The sequence below is a fragment of the Pongo pygmaeus genome, chromosome 21 (genome assembly GCF_028885625.2).
Source record: "Pongo pygmaeus isolate AG05252 chromosome 21, NHGRI_mPonPyg2-v2.0_pri, whole genome shotgun sequence".
NCBI lineage: Eukaryota > Metazoa > Chordata > Mammalia > Primates > Hominidae > Pongo > Pongo pygmaeus.
The window spans coordinates 53,432,379-53,447,990 of NC_072394.2; the positions used below are offsets into that span (position 1 = coordinate 53,432,379).

The 15,612-nt window shown below is 50.3% G+C and overlaps 2 protein-coding genes across 3 annotated transcripts in view; one reads left to right on the top strand and one right to left on the bottom strand.

Annotated features, from left to right (window-relative positions):
* BCAS4 (breast carcinoma amplified sequence 4) overlaps window positions 1-15,612 on the top strand; it is an 83,164-nt gene that overhangs the window by 34,338 nt on the left and 33,214 nt on the right. For both annotated transcript variants that reach the window (XM_063659082.1, XM_054466494.2), the window contains exons 3-4: window positions 1,411-1,512; window positions 12,924-13,058. In XM_063659082.1, coding sequence (XP_063515152.1) covers window positions 1,411-1,512; window positions 12,924-13,058 — 237 coding nt within the window. The remainder of the gene's footprint in view (window positions 1-1,410; window positions 1,513-12,923; window positions 13,059-15,612) is intronic.
* LOC129022134 (thymosin beta-4-like) lies at window positions 11,414-11,987 on the bottom strand (the record flags this gene model as incomplete). Its single annotated transcript, XM_054468258.2, has 1 exon — window positions 11,414-11,987. A coding segment is annotated over one exon (216 nt), but the record flags the coding sequence as incomplete, so codon positions are not given.

Here is a 15,612-nt window from a genome sequence, read left to right on the forward strand (position 1 = left end):
ACGCTGGGAATCAGCATTTGAAAGGCTTCCCCCAGGAGATTCAGTTGCTCCCCATAATTTTTTTTTTTTTTTTTTTTTAAGACAGTTTTGCTCTTGTTACCCAGGCTGGAGTGCAATGGCGCAGTCTTGGCTCACTGCAACCTCCGCCTCCGGGATTCAAGCAATTCTCCTTCCTCAGCCTCCTAAGTAGCTGGGACTACAGGCATGCACCACCATGCCCGGCTAATTTTTTGTCTTTAGTAGAGACAGGGTTTCACCATGTTGGCCAGGCTGGTCTCGAACTCCTGACCTCAGGTGATCCACCCGCCTTGGCCTCCCAAAGTGCTGGGATTACAGGCATGAGCCACCGCGCCTGGCCATGCTCCCCAGAATTTTTTTTTTTTTTCTTTTTTGAGATGGAGTTTCACTCTGTCACTCAGGCTGGAGTGCAATGGCTCGATCTTGGCTCACTGCAACCTCTGCCTCCCGGGTTCAAGCGATTCTCCTGCCTCAGCCTCCCGAGTGCCTGAGATTAGAGGTGTGTGCCACCATGCCCGGCTAATGTTTGTATTTTTAGTAGAGACGGGGTTTCACCATGTTGGCCAGGCTGGTCTCGAACTCCTGACCTCGGGTGATCCACCTACCTTGGCCTCCCAAAATGCTGGGATTACAGGCGTGAGCCACCATGTCCAGCCGCTCCCCAGAATTTGAGAGCCATGAATATATGGCCTTTTTTGCACAGCGAGGATGTGATAACATGAAAATGGAATCTCTTGTTCTCTCTCACACACACAGAAGAGTTAGGCTTGGTCCTTGGGTTCTGAAGGAAAAAGGAACCATCAGCGTCTGATTTCAGTGATCAAGGGAAAAATATGTGGCTTTATACAGTTCACTTTTGGGGCCCTTGCCAAGCAGAAGAAAATGAAAACTAAAGGAGATGGTGCAAGGAAGTACTTAGGACAGTGCCTGCGTGTCGGAAGCATCTGATACATGAGAGTTGTGGTTTTCATTAACATTATTAATGAATATTAATCGTAATGATCAACTTGTTAATATTAATTCCAATGCAGTGAAAACTGGACTGACTTTGACTTTGGTTTAGAGAAGAGATTCTGATTCTTTCCATTCGCTCCAATTCAGTGGTTTAGAAAATGAAGATATTTAGTTTGGGACTGGTGTTGCTGGGTAGTTGGCGGGAAGTGATTAATTTGTGGTTCAGTAAATAATAGCTGGGTAGGTCTGGGTCCACAGAGGCGACGACGTTGGTCCTCCCCTGGGGCTCTGGGTTGTTCTTGGGCCTGTATTGTGCAGGATGCCACCTGGCACCTCAGCCATCAGTGGGGTCTGTGTAGACCCTGGCCGACCACTGAGGCAGGCAGGAGGACACAGTGACGGGGCAGAAGGCCTGATGAGCTGTTTTGTTCCTTGCAGATCAGGAGTGATACTTCACAGATCCTGGAGGAAAACATCCCAGTCCTTAAAGCCAAACTGACAGAAATGCGTGGCATCTATGCCAAAGTGGACCGGCTAGAGGTACGTCTAGTAAAACGAAGGTTCTGAGACTGTGGACTTGATCTTGCTTTTGCCTTTTCCTCAAAGACGCTGATCTGGCCTTGAGCATGTCAGGCATTATGCCCAATGCAGGGGGTTGGTGGTGGGAGTTGGGGAGTCTGCACTCAAGTGATATTTCAGAAATATCACAAGTAAGAATTTGTTTCCAGGCCAGGTGCAGTGGCTCGTGCCTGTAATCCCAGCATTTTGGGAAGCCAATGTGGGAGGATCACTTGAGCCCAGGAGTTTGAGACCAGCCTGGGCAACATGGCAAAACTCCATCTCTACAAAAAATACAAAAACTAGTCGAGTGTTGTGGTGCATGCCTCTAGTCCCAGCTACTTGGGAGGCTGAGGTAGGAGGATGGCTTGAGTCCAGGAGGTCGTGGCTATCGGGAGCCTTGATTGTGCCACTGTACTCCAGCCTGGGCAACAGAGCAAGATCCTGTCTCAAAAAGAAAAAAAAGAATTTGTTTCCAACATTTAAAAATCAGGGTACTTTATATAAAAATCTGCATTTTAAGCTTTTGAAAATTCAGAAGCTTTGATAACCCTGGGCCCACATTTCCTTAAATACTTTAATCTGTTTATGTTTCAAGGCATAAATATATAATGTATACACGCCTAAGTATGTAATTTAGTGAATTTTTACATATATCGACGTCATGTGATGATGACCCAAATTGAGAGAGAGAACATTTCCAGCCCCTGGGTTGCATTCTTGCAGTGTTCTTGCAAGAATGGCTGGAGGCTGGGCGCGGTGGCTCACACCTGTAATCCCAGCACTTTGGGAGGCTGAGGCGGGGGGATCAATTGAGGCCAAGAGTTCGAAACCACCCTGGCCAACCTGGTGAAACCCCGTCCCTACTAAAAATATGAAAATCAGCTGGGCGTGGTGACACACACTGAGGAGGCTGAGGCACAAGGATCACTTGAACCTGGGAGGCAGAGGTTGCAGTGAACCAACGTCACACCACTGCACTCTAGCCTGGGCAACAGAGCAAGACTCTGTCTCAAAAAAAAAAAAAAAAAAAAATGGATGGAGCTGGTGGCTGCTGCTGCTCAGAAGGGCGCGGGCTCTCCAGTTTTCCACAGTCCCCACCATGCCCTGTTGCCTTACCGCTAACGTAGCTCACCCATCTTTTACTCACCTGGCTAAGATGCATGGCATCTCATTTCCTCCTTGCTGCACTGCAGAATCAGTCCCCTCACTGCCCCCGCCTGCTGGAAGAGGAGCATAAGCTTTGCAAGGTCAGCCACTTCTCTGGGGTCACACTACTAGTTACATCAAGCCAGGACTCCAGCTCATAGGTGCCGGTGCAGACACTCTTCATCCACCTGGGGCCCTGGGCTTGGGACCCTGGCTCCCTACACAGCAGGGGACCCGGAGGCTGAGAGGAGCTTGCGGTTGTGTCATAGTCACCTGGCCAGAGGGAACGTGAGCCACTCCCAAGCTGCAGAGGGAGGGAGCAGGCGTGGCTGTCAGCACTGAGTTAGCAGAGAATTAACATTCTTGTCAGCAGAGAATGAAGCAGGAATATAATTAAAACTTTGCCCTTGGAATAGCTGATTCATTTGAATTTTATTCCACACGTTTGAAAGAGGAAAGAAAATGTGAAGACTTGCAGCCTGGTTCTCACCTGGCCTGGGCCAGCCCAGCTGTCAGGCCCGTTCCTTTCTGAGCATTCAGTCCACTGATGTTGACTGAGGGCCAGGAGAGACCCTCCGCAGGGTATTACCATATCGGCCTCCTATCACTGCTGGGAGAAATTACCACAAATTCAGTGGCTTAAAACAACACATGAGCCTCTCTGAGCCTACTCTGGCTCAGGACACTGCCCAATTTAAAAAAAAAAAAGAAAAGAAAACAACACACTTTTTTTTTTTTTTTTTTTTTTTTTTTTTTAAGACGGACCCTCGCTCTGTCGCCCAGGCTAGAGTGCAGTGGCATGATCTCAGCTCTCTGCAACCTCCGCCTCCTGGGTTCAAGGGATTCTCCTGCCTCAGCCTCCCAAGTAGCTGGGATTACAGGCGCCTGCCACCACGTCTGGCTAATTTTTGTATTTTTAGTAGAGACAGGGTTTTGCCATGTTGGCTAGGTTGCTCTCGAACTCCCGACCTCAAGAGATCTGCCCGCCTCAGCCTCCCAAAGTGCTGGGATTACAGGCATGAGCCACCACACTCATCCACAACACACATTTATTATCTTATAGTTCTGGAAGTCAGAAGCTCAAAATGTGCCTTATGGGGCTAAAGTCAAGGTGGTGGCAGGTTGGCCCGTTGCAGAGGCTCTGGGGAGAATCTTTGCCTTCCTTTGCCTTTTTTCCTGCCTTTTCCAGATTCTAGCACTGCCTGCATTCCTCAGCTCGTGGCCCCTGCCTCCCCTTTCAAAGCCCACGGAGTAACATCTTCCTGTCTCTGTCGCTGGCCCTCCTGCCTCCCTCCTGTAAGGACCCTTGAGATTACGTTGGGCCTACCTGGATGATTCACGGTGACCTCCCATTCCAAGATCCTTAACTTAATCACACCTACAGGATCCCTTTTGCCAAGGAAGATGACATATTCACAGGTTCTGGGACTAGGACATGGATGTCTCTGGGAGCCGTTGTTCTGCTGCCCACACTTAGCCAGGATTTGCTTTCATTAGGCAAATGTTGTGAAGGGAAGTAGCGACGGAGGTATGGGATCTACAGGACCCTGGAGAACGAGTGGAAGGAACTGTGTTAGGTGGGTGGGGGAACTGTGGGAACTGTGTTAGGTGGGTGCAGCTCAGGCAGGGGCTCCAGGTGGGATCTTGGCTCTGAGCAAGGAGGAGATTGGGATGTTGGAAGGATCCTGGGAGGCCAGGTATTGGAGGCAAAGGGGACTCGGACCCCAGTGGGGCCGAAGAAACTGGCAGCAGCAGCCAGGTTGTCCAACCCTTGACATCCGAGGTCAGGACTTTGCCCTTTATCCTGAGGAGGAGGAAGCCGCCGAAGAGTCAGGACAGCCTAGTGGTTAGGGGCGCACACCCCAGAGCAGGGTTTCTCAGCCCCAGTGCTACTGACCTGGAAAATTCTCTGTTGTGGTGCTTGTTCTGGGCATTGTAAGTTGCTTAGCAGCCTCTCTGGCCTCCACTCACAAGATACTATTAGCATTCCTCCAACCCCACTCCCCAGCATGACAACCAAACATGTTGCCAAATGTCCCCTGGTGGGCAAGATCGCCGCTGTTTCGAAGCGCTGATCTAGAGCTGCATAGCCTGGGTTCAAGTCCTAGTGCTGCTGCCTCCTAGTGTGTGGCCCCCAGAAAATTCCGAGCCTCATTTCCCTATAAAATGGAAGTTAACCGTGGTGAGGTTCTTGTACCCAAATCCTTGTCGTATTCAACAAACATTTGCTGCACTGTGGGCTGCCCTGAGATGGGTGCTGGGCATACGGCCGAGGGGAGATGTCGGCTTCCCTGCAGGTGGTCCTGGAGGAGCATTAGACAGGGAAGCAGGCCAGGTGGGGTGGGTCGGCCGCAAGAGCACACACCAAGGGGTCCTGGCCAGAGCTGGAACAGAGGGGGCTTCCCAAGTGTGTGACCTGGATCCTAAGGCCTGAGATCTGGTGCAGGAAACCTGGGGAGGAAGCAGCTTGTGCAAAGAAAGGTCCAGAGGTGGGAAAAGGCAGCTTCTCAGGCACCTGGGGCCCGGGAGGAGCTCAAGGTCAGGCATGAGATGGAGTAAGGGGTGTAGCCCATAGGGTAGGGCCGAGGCCTGGAGTTTGGACCCTGTTCTTAGAATGACAGGACCCGTCAGAGGGATTGCAGCTACTGTAACCCCCGTTTCCCACCAAGAAAGTCGACATTGATTATTATTTTTTTCATTCATTCATTCATTCATTCACTCATTCATTCTTTGTAGAGACCGGGGCTCACTAAGTTGCTTCCCAGGCTGGTCTCGAACTTTTTTTTTTTTTTTTTTTGAGATGGAGTCTCACTCTGTTGCCCAGGCTGGAGTGCTGTGGTGGGATCCTGGCTCACTGCAACCCCTTCCTCCCAGGTTCGAGCGATTCTTCTGCCTCAGCCTCCTGAGTAGCTAGGATTACAGGAATGCCCACCACACCTGGCTAATTTTTGTATTTTTAATAGAGATGGGGTTTCACCATGTTGGCCAGGCTGGTCTCGAACTCCTGACCTCAAGTGATCTACCCGCCTTGGCCTCCCAAAGTGCTGAGATTACAGGCATGAGCCACCACGCCCAGCAGATTGTTCTTAAAGTATACCATTTGGAGGTGTGGGGTATATTTACTAGGTGATACAACAATAAGCACTATCTCATTCCTGAACATTTTCCCAAAAGATACCGCATGTCTATTAGCAACCATTCCCCAGTCCCTGGCTCTGGCAACCACTCATCTACTTTCTGTCTCTGGATTTGCCTATGCTGGACATTTCATGCTAATGGAATCATACCATATATGGCCTTCTGTGTTTGGCTTCTTTCACTTGCCATAATGGTTTCAAGGTTCACCTATGTTGTAGCATGTGCCAGGACCTCATTCCTTCTGTGGTTGAGTCATCTTTTGGTATATGGCTGGACCATACTTCATTTGTCCATGCATTAGCTCGTGCACAGTTGGGTGCTTTCCACTTTACGGCTGTCGTGAACAATGCTGCTATGAACGTTTGCATACAAGTTTTTGTGTAACATATGTTTTCATTTATTTTGGGTAGATACCTAGAAGTGGAATTATTGGCAGATCTTTTTAGGAGAGCTATGGAAACTCGTTTTAGGAAATTTCTAACAATTTTCCAAAGTGACTACACCATTTTGAACTCAACTCGTTTTAGGACATTTCCAACAGTTTTCCAAAGTGACTACACCATTTTGAACTCCCACCCGCAACGACTATAATTTTTTTTTTTTTTTTGAGACGGAGTCTCGCTCTGTCTCCAGGCTGGAGTGCAGTGGTGCAGTCTCGGCTCACTGCAACCTCTGCCTCCCGGGTTCAAGTGATTCTCCTGCCTCAGCCTCCCAAGTAGCTGGGACTACAGGCGCCTGCCACCACGCCCGGCTAATTTTTTGTATTTTTATTAGTGACGGGGTTTCACCATGTTGGCCAGGATGGTCTCAATCTCTTGACGTTGTGATCCACCCGCCTCGGCCTCCTAAAGTGCTGGGATTACAGGCGTGAGCCACCATGCCTGGCCTATTGTAAGTTTTAGATAGAGATTGCAAACTCAGATGCCAACAGGAGCCAGGACTGCTGAGGGACCAGGTGTTAGAAGACCAACCCCAAGCTCTCCCCATTCCTTTCTGGGAACAGCTGGAGCTAAGAAGCAACTGTCACCACCATGGGGCGTGAATCTCCCGGCTGTCACAGACCTTACTCTGCCCTAGAGTCTCACCAACATTGAGGCTGAGTGGCACTCACCTCCTGTCAACACCCCTGCACGTCTGCTTTCCTTAGAGTAGAGAGAGATTTCTCTGTAACTGATGCTCCATTAAAAGGGGGGAGTCCTAAGTGAGGTTCCAAGAGGGCCATGGATTTTAAGATCAAGTGGGAGATGATGTATTTCTTTTCTTTTTTTGGAGACAGAGTCTCGCTCTGTCGCCCAGGCTGGAGTGCAATGGTGCGATCTCAGCTCACTGCAACCTCTGCCTCCCACGTTCAAGTGATTCTCCTGCCTCAGCCTCCTGAGTAGCTGGGATTACAGGCGCTTGCCACCACACATGGCTAACTTTTGTAGTTTTAGTAGAGACGGGGTTTCACCATGTTAGTCAGGCTGGTCCTGAACTCCTGATCTCATGATCTGCCCGCTTCAGCCTCCCAGAGTGGTGGGATTACAGGTGTGAGCCACTGCACCTGGCTGGTGATGTATTTCCTATTAGCTCAAGTGTGTGACATCAAACAATAAAACTGAGGGACCTGCTGAGAACCTGACATTGTATGGGGCAGGTGGACTCCAGAGCCAGAGAGCTGGGGCTCTGATCTGCCCCTTTGGTAATTCACCAACCCCCTTGGAGTCAGTGTCAAGGAAGACCCCCATCTCCAGGAAGAGAATGTGCCATCCACCCCTCAGAGTCATTGTGAGGATTAAATGAGACCAGCACCTGCCATCTTGCAGATGCTCAGCAAGGACAAACTATTATGGTGGTTGTAGTTGTCCACAAGGCTGAGAGAGGGATAATTTGTCCAGGATGGATAATGGCTGCTCTGCCCTGCCAGCCGGGGGTCCTGGGGTGACTAGGGTGTCAGTAGCTTCCACAGAGTGCAAGTCCACCCTGCCCTCAGAATCAGTGTGACCTGCCAGATGAGAGCTTGGAAACCACGAGACGACCTCTCAGGCCAGAACTTGACCCTTTATCAGTTGTATTAATAAAAACTAACTTTTCTTTTGAGACAAGTTCTCACTCTGTCATCCAGGCTGGAGTGCAGTGGTGCAATCACACTTCCTGGCCCCAACCGATCCTCCCACCTCAGCCTCCCGAATAGCTGGGACTACAGGTGTGTGCCACCACGCCCAGCTAATTTTTTATATTTTCTGTAGAGATGGAGTTTTGCCATGTTGCTCAGGCTCATCAAGCAGTCTGCCCACTTTGGCCTCTCAAAGTGCCAAGATTACAGGCATGAGCCACCATGCCCAGCCAACAAAAACTAATATTTTTGAGTGCCTACTACAAGCCAGGGACTATGAGTGCTTTACACATAAGAACTCACTTCAACTCCACAACAACCCCAGGAGCAAGGTCCTGCTACTAGTCTCATTTTACAGAAAAAGCCGCTGAGGCACAGAGATGAGAAGTGACTCTCCTGAGTTCACACAGGTGGAAAGTGGTAGAACTGGGTTGCAAAGTTTATGTTTTCCCCCTCCTGGATGTCAACACACCTTTCTGGACAGGACCCATGCTCTGAAGCTGGGAATTCTTTGGTGGAAGTGTTCAAATTCTCCAGGCATAGCAGCTCGGCCTGTAATCCCAGCACTTTGGGAGGCCAAAGTAGGAGGATCACTTGAGCCCAGGAGTTCAAGATCAGCCTGGGCAACATGGCAAGACCCCTGTGCCCAGGGGGGAATGAAGTGTTCAAATTCCTCAGTACTTGCCAATATATTTTTAAACAATAAGGCTTTCCTTCCCTCCCTCTCAGCTGATTATAAAAGTAGTATATCTTTATTGAAGAGGAAAATATGCAGAAATCAATCATGCTCCCTGCACCCAGCCCTCAGGGTGGCTAAGATTAGCGGTGGGCCCTCTTGCTCACCTGTAGCCACCACATCCTGGCTGTGTGGGTGGATGTGTGCGTCTCCTCTCCCTGGAGTTGGGGCTGCCCTGGCCCAGGTTTCAGCCTCTCTGGCTGCGGCTTGGCTGGGCTGGCCTCACTGGCAGGCATTTTGGAGACGGTTCAAACATCGCGAGTGCACATTCCTCAGCTTCGCCTCACACTCTCCACCAGATTGGTATTAACGCAGGGAGCGTAAAATTGGAATCGGCTGGAGGAAGGGGAGTCGGCACTTTAGTCTGAGTTTTACAACCATATGTGCTGGCTGAGCCAGGCCTCTGAGGCTAGAGCCCTTGGCATATGCTTCCTGGCCCATTTCCCACCCACCCACCTCTACACACACACATACACATGCACACACACATGCACACATCTGCACACACACACGCACACACACGACGTGGCTGATTCAGCCTTTCAGCCCTGCTGCAGCCAGAACCCCAGGGCGGCAGCAGCACGAGAGAAGCCTCCATCTTGGGTTCACCCAGTGTCGTTTTGCTAAGGATACACTCACTCACTCATTCGCTCATTCATTCATTCATGCACGTGTGCATTTATGCATCCACCATCCATATGGGCCCTGTCTCCTGGACCAGGCTCTGGTCTTGATCTGTGAGCAGTGCTGACTCAGCAGCTTCTGTTTTAGAACCCACATTCTAAAGGGTGTGGACCGTGAATAGATAAGAATTTCAGAGGGCAATGAGGGCTGTGAAGACCACGAATCTGAGTGGCTCCAGAGTGCCTGCCGGGGCTGTATGAGATCAGGTGCTCAGGGACAGTTAGATGGAAGCCTGAAAGACAGACTGGGCGTGGTGGCTCACGCCTGTAATCCCAGCACTTTTGGAGGCTGAGTCAGGTGGAACACCTGGGGTCAGGAGTTCGAGACCAGCCTGGCCAACATGGTGAAACGCCGTCTTTATTAAAAATACAAAGTTAGACTGGGTGCAGTGCCTCACGCCTGTAATCCCAGCACTTTGGGAGGCCAAGGCGGGTGGGTCACCTGAGATTGGGAGTTCCAGGCCAGCCTGACCAACATGGAGAAACCCCGTCTCTACTAAAAATACAAAATTAGCTGGACATGGTGGTGCTTGCCTGTAATGCTAGCTACTCAGGAGGCTAAGGCAGGAGAATTGCTTGAACCTGGGAGGCAGAGGTTGCAGTGAGCCAAGATCACGCTATTGCACTCCAGCCTGGGTGACAGAGTGAGACTCCATCTTAAAAAAAAACACATACACACACACCCACAAGCAGGGCCACACCCCATGGAGAAAGGAGAGCAGGGCGCTATAGGCAGGGAGTGCAGGTGCAGAGGCCCTGTGGGGTGAGGCTGGGCACTTTAAAGGAACCAAAGGGAAGCGCGTGGAGGGAGGAGGGAAGGTAGGGCTAGATGGCGGGAGGCCTGGCAGGTCTTGGGAGGACTGCATTTCGTGGTATTCTTGAAGGAGAGGCTTTCCCAGAAGCAGCCAGCACTGAGGTGTCCTCATTCCTGTTCCTGGTATGAGAAAAATCTTTTCTATTTTACTAATGGAACAAAGCAGGCCACAGAGGTGCTGCCTGGTCTGAGGTGGCACCGTAGTCCCCACCTCTGCTGCCTTTAGCCATGTACACACATGCATACGCACACTAACACATGCCCATACATGTACTGAGCACACAGACAGTATGAAAAGACACACACCAGAGGTCACAAATGGGTGAGTTACATTTTACTGGGCCTGAACAGTATTTTTTTTTAAAGTGTAGATTTATTGCTAACATTGAATAAAACTGGAGATTTTTCATAAAATCTGAGTGTCCTTTTAAAAATGATAGTGTCTGAGATTTGATGGGCTCTTAATATGTGCTAAGCACTCTACTTGTTGAATAAGGTTAGTGTTTTTGTTTTTGTTTTTTGAAATGGAGCTTGCCCTGTCCCCCAGGCAGTAATGCAGTGTTGTGATCTCAGCTCACTGCAACCTCTGCCTCCCGGGTTCAAGTAATTCTCATGCCATAGCCTCCCGAGTAGCTGGGAATACAGGCATGCACCACCACACTCGGCTAATTTTTTTTGTATTTTTAATAGAGTTGGGGTTTCACCATGCCGGCCAGGCTGGTCTCAAACTCCTGGCCTCAAGCGATCATCCTGCCTTGGCCTCCCAAAGTGCTGGGATTATAGGCATGAGAGCTACTCCACCTGGCCAAGGTTGATATTGTTTTTAATCCTCATTTTTCAGATAAAAAAATGGAGGCTAATAGAAGTTAAGTAACTTGCTGAAAGGCACATAACTATTGAGAGGTAGAATTTGGATTCTAATCCAGAGAGTCTGATCATAGCTCACTGCAGCCTTGAACTCCTGGGCTCAAGTGATCCTCCTGCCCCAGCGTCCTGAGTAGCTGGAACTACAGGCACATGCCACCATGCCTGGCTAATTTTTCAATTTTTTGTAGAGATGGGGTTTTACCATATTGCCCAGGCTGGTCTTAAATTCCTGGCCTCAAGTGACCCTCCCTGGCTTCAGCCTCCCAAAGTATTGAGATTACAGGCATGAGGTACCATGCCCAGCCAGAATTCTTTTTTTATTTATTTTAATTTTATTTATTTTTAAGTTTTTAAACTTTTTATTTGCGTATTAAAAAAACTGTGCATTCCAATAATTAAAATCATTTGAACAACAACAACAAAAAATGGCACTCTGATTAAACTGCATTACAGCCTGCAGGACACCTTGGGCTGGCCTGGTTTTACTCTAGATTTCACTGTCGTCCCATCCCACTTCTTCCACCCCACTTCTTCCATCACCAGCATGCAAGTTCTTTCCTTCTCTGCCAGCCAGATAGACAGATGGGAGAGGCAAGCGCGGCCTTCGTTGTCGGTAGTTCTTTGATGTGAAAGGGGCAGCACAGTCATTTAAACTTGATCCAACCTCTTTTCATCTTACAAAGTTAAACAGCTAAAAGAAGTAAAATAAGAAGGCAATGCTTGTGGAACGTACAGTGCATATTGGCGGCGCACACCTCATTATGATTCGCCTGCTTGCTTCTCCGGTTCAATCGTTTCTTTGGAAGGCAGTGGATTTTTCTCTTGCATCTCTGTCTTCTTCAGTTTCGACTTATCGAATTTCTTGATCTCAGCCATATCGTATTTGTCAGACATGGTTGCGGAGGAAAAGCGGAGCGAGGCACGCGAGAACGAGCGAAGTCTGGTCTGTGCAGTGGCCACCACTGAGTTGTCCAATTTTATTTATTTTTTTGAGACGGAGTTTCACTCTTGTTGCGCAGGCTGGAGTGCAATGGCGCGATCTCGGCTCACTGCAACCTCCGCCTCCTGGGTTCAAGTGATTTTCCTGTCTCAGCCTCCCGAGTAGCTGGGATTACAGGCATGTGCCACCATGTCTGGCTACTTTTTGTATTTTTAGCAGAGATGGGGTTTCACCATGTTGGCCAGGCTGGTCTTGAACTCCTGACCTCAGGTGATCTACCCGCCTCAGCCTCCCAAAGTGCTGGGATTATAGGTGTGAGCCACCATGCCCTTTTTTCTTCTTGAAACTGGCAATTCTGCACTTGAGGCCTGGAGCTGAGTGGTCCCTGTGGGCCTGGACTCAGCTTTCTGGTTGACCCTGCTTCCCATTAGGCCCCCTTTACCTGCTTGTTTCCTGCCAGGCCCTTGGTGGCTTCTGAGTTCGAATATACAGCACATCTGCTATTAAAATGAGCGATTGTGTGTCCTTAACATAGATGAAAAATACAAATAAATAAATACGCATTTGGGCTATTTCTGTAAAATCAACTTTTAACAAAAAAGGCTTTGAAATCTGATGAATGTGCCCTGAGACCCCCTGCCCCCGCCCCCACCACTTCCTGGCTTTGTGACTTTGAGCAGGTGACCCAGCCTCTCTGAGCCTTGATTTCCCTCCTCTGTAAAATGGAGGCTAAGAGCAGGGTCCCTATGGGGAGAAAGCAAGAGGCCACCAGCGGGAGCTGTGACCGTTGTCAGGGTTTCTGCAGGTGCCCCTCCAGCTAAGCAAGCCCTGCTGCCTTGCGGGGAGCCTCGTTGGAGGGAGGCTGGTCGCAGTGATGAAAGGCCTGGAGTCCCCACCAGCCCAGGGAGTGTGGCCAGGAATGGGCTCCAGCCTGCACAGATGCGGCATCATGGCTTCTCCGTGTCCCTCAGGCCTTCGTCAAGATGGTTGGACACCACGTCGCCTTCCTGGAAGCAGACGTGCTTCAGGCTGAGCAGGACCATGGGGCCTTCCCGCAGGCCCTGCGGAGGTGGCTGGGATCTGCAGGGCTCCTCTCCTTCAGGAACGTGAGTATCCTGCCCCGAGAAGTGAGGGGAGGGCCTCTCCCCCTTCCCTCTGCAGACCCCAGCGTGGGGAGGAGCGCACAGGAAGCAGAGTTTAGGGGGGCACATTTCACTTCTGCAGACAGGAAACGGGTACGGGCGGCCAGGCACCTCAGCCTTTCTCTGTCCCCCGTGAGCCTCGGCTGTGACAGTTCGTGTGCTCATCTACTATTTATTGGGCGCCTACTGTTTGCTGAGTGCCATCTGAGGTTACTGTGATGAGCAGAAACAGCTCCCGCTCTCCTTCCCATCGCTGCAAACTTAGGGACAGTGCCCAGGATGACATCCAGAATTCTGGCCATGTTGCCCTTCCTGAGGCAGGAGTCAGCCTCGAGCTGGCCCGAGGAGCTGGGGAAGGGGGACGGGCATCCCTCCTGCGTATGGCTCTTTGTGGCCTGCAAAGGCTGTTCTCTTCCTCATCTCTCCTCTGTCTTCCTGGGATCCTCTCCATGGCCCCGTAAGGAAGGAAGGATCATGTGTCCTTTTTGTTTTGTTTTGAAATGGGGTCTCACTCTGTCACCCAGGCTGGAGTGCAGTGGTGTGATCTCGGCTTACTGCAACCTTCGCCTCCCGGGTTCAAGTGATTCTCCTACCTCGGCCTCCCAAGTAGCTGGGATTACAGGTGTGTGTCACCATGCGCAGCTAATTTTTGTATTTTTAGTAGAGATGGGGTTTCACCATGTTGGCCAGGCTGGTCTCGAAGTCCTGACCTCAAGTGATCCACCTGCCTTGGCCTCCCAAAGTGCTGGGATTACAGGCATGAGCCACCGTGCCTGGCTAATCACCCTCATTTTATAGGTGAGAAGACGGAGGCTCAGGGAAGGAGATAAGGGGACTTGTCTGAGGCCACGGGCCTGGAGCGCCAGTTTCTGGTGACTTGCCCTTCACAGGAAAGGTGCCACCTAGCAGGGCCTCTTGTGGCTCCTTGGGCTCTGCCTGCAGGTACCCCCTCTACTGCCCTGTCTCCACTGTTCTGCCTGTCCACACCTTATCTCCACTTTATCATAGCAGCCCATTTAGTGAGTGCTTTTTGTTTTTGAGATAGGATCTCACTCTGTTGTCCAGGCTGGAATGCAGGCGTGATCCTAACTCATCGCAGCCTGGAACTCCTGGGCTCAAGTGATCCTTCCACCTTAGCCTCCCAAGTGGTTGGGACTGCAGGCACGCACCACCACACCTGGCTAATTTTTCTTTTTGTAGAGACAGAGGCTCGCTTTGCTGCCCAGGCTGGTCTCCATCTCTTGGACTTCAGCGATCCTCCTGCCTTGACTTCCCAAAGTGCTGAGATTACAAGCATGAGCTACCATGCCTGGCCTTATTGAGTGCTTACAAGGTTCCAGGCTCTGCGTTAGGCATTTTATATGCAGTGATTCTTTTATCTTTCCCAGCCATCTTGTGTGCTGGGTACTAACAGTATCTCCATTTAACAGGGGTGGAAATGAAAATTCAGAAAGTGTCAGGGGTTCTGCCTGTGGGCAGAATTTGGCCCATGTCAACTCATTCTATTTGGCCAGGCAATGTATTTAAATGGTGCGACTTGAAATGCCTGATAGGGCATGTGCTTTCCAGTCATAGGCTCCTGGCCTCATTGTACCTGCTTGAGGCACATGCTTTTCACCTGTCTGCTTCCAGGTGAGTGGTTTGCCCAAGCTTGTAACAGCTGGACAGTGGCCTCGCAGATCTCATGGTCTAGGAACTACTCTTGATCCTTCAGAGACCAAGTTAAAGACACCTCCTGTGAGAAGCCCTCTGGGATTGCCTCTCTTCAGACAACCTCCATCTCTTTGCTTTCCAAAGACAATGAAGTCATGAGCTGCATCCTTTGTCCTCTCCCTCAACTTATGGTGACCATTCCCGAGTGACATTTCCCACCGATGGCTTTAAAAGCACATTTGGGGCCAGGCACGGTGGCTTATGCCTGTAATACCAGCACTTTGGGAGGCCAAGGCATGTGGATCACTTGAGCCCAGGAGTTCGAGACCAGCCTGGGCAACATGGGAAAACCCCATTTCTACAAAAAATAGAAAAGTTAGCTGGGCATGGTGGCGCATCCCTGTGGTCTCAGTTACTCAGGAGGCTGAGGTGGGTGGATCACTTGAGCCTAGCCTGGGAGGTGGAGGTTTCGGTGAGCCGAGATCGCATGACTGCACTCATCCTAGGTAACAGAGTGAGACCCTGTCTCACAAAAAAAAGCACATTAGGGGCCAGATGTGGTAGCTCATGGCTATAATCCCACCACTTTGGGGGGCCACGGTGGAAGGACTGCTTGGGTTCAAGACCAGCCTGGGCAACAAAGCAAGACCTTGTCTCTACAAAAAAGTATCCAAGTGTGATGGCATGCACCTGTGGCCCTAGCTACTCAGGAGGCTGAGGTAGGAGGATCACTTGAGCCTAGGAGTTTGAGGCTGCAATGAACCATGATCATGCCACTACACTCTAGCCTGGACAACAGAACAAGACCCTATCTCTGAAAATTTAAAAAAAAAAAAAATTTAAGACACATCAGGGGCAGAAAGGA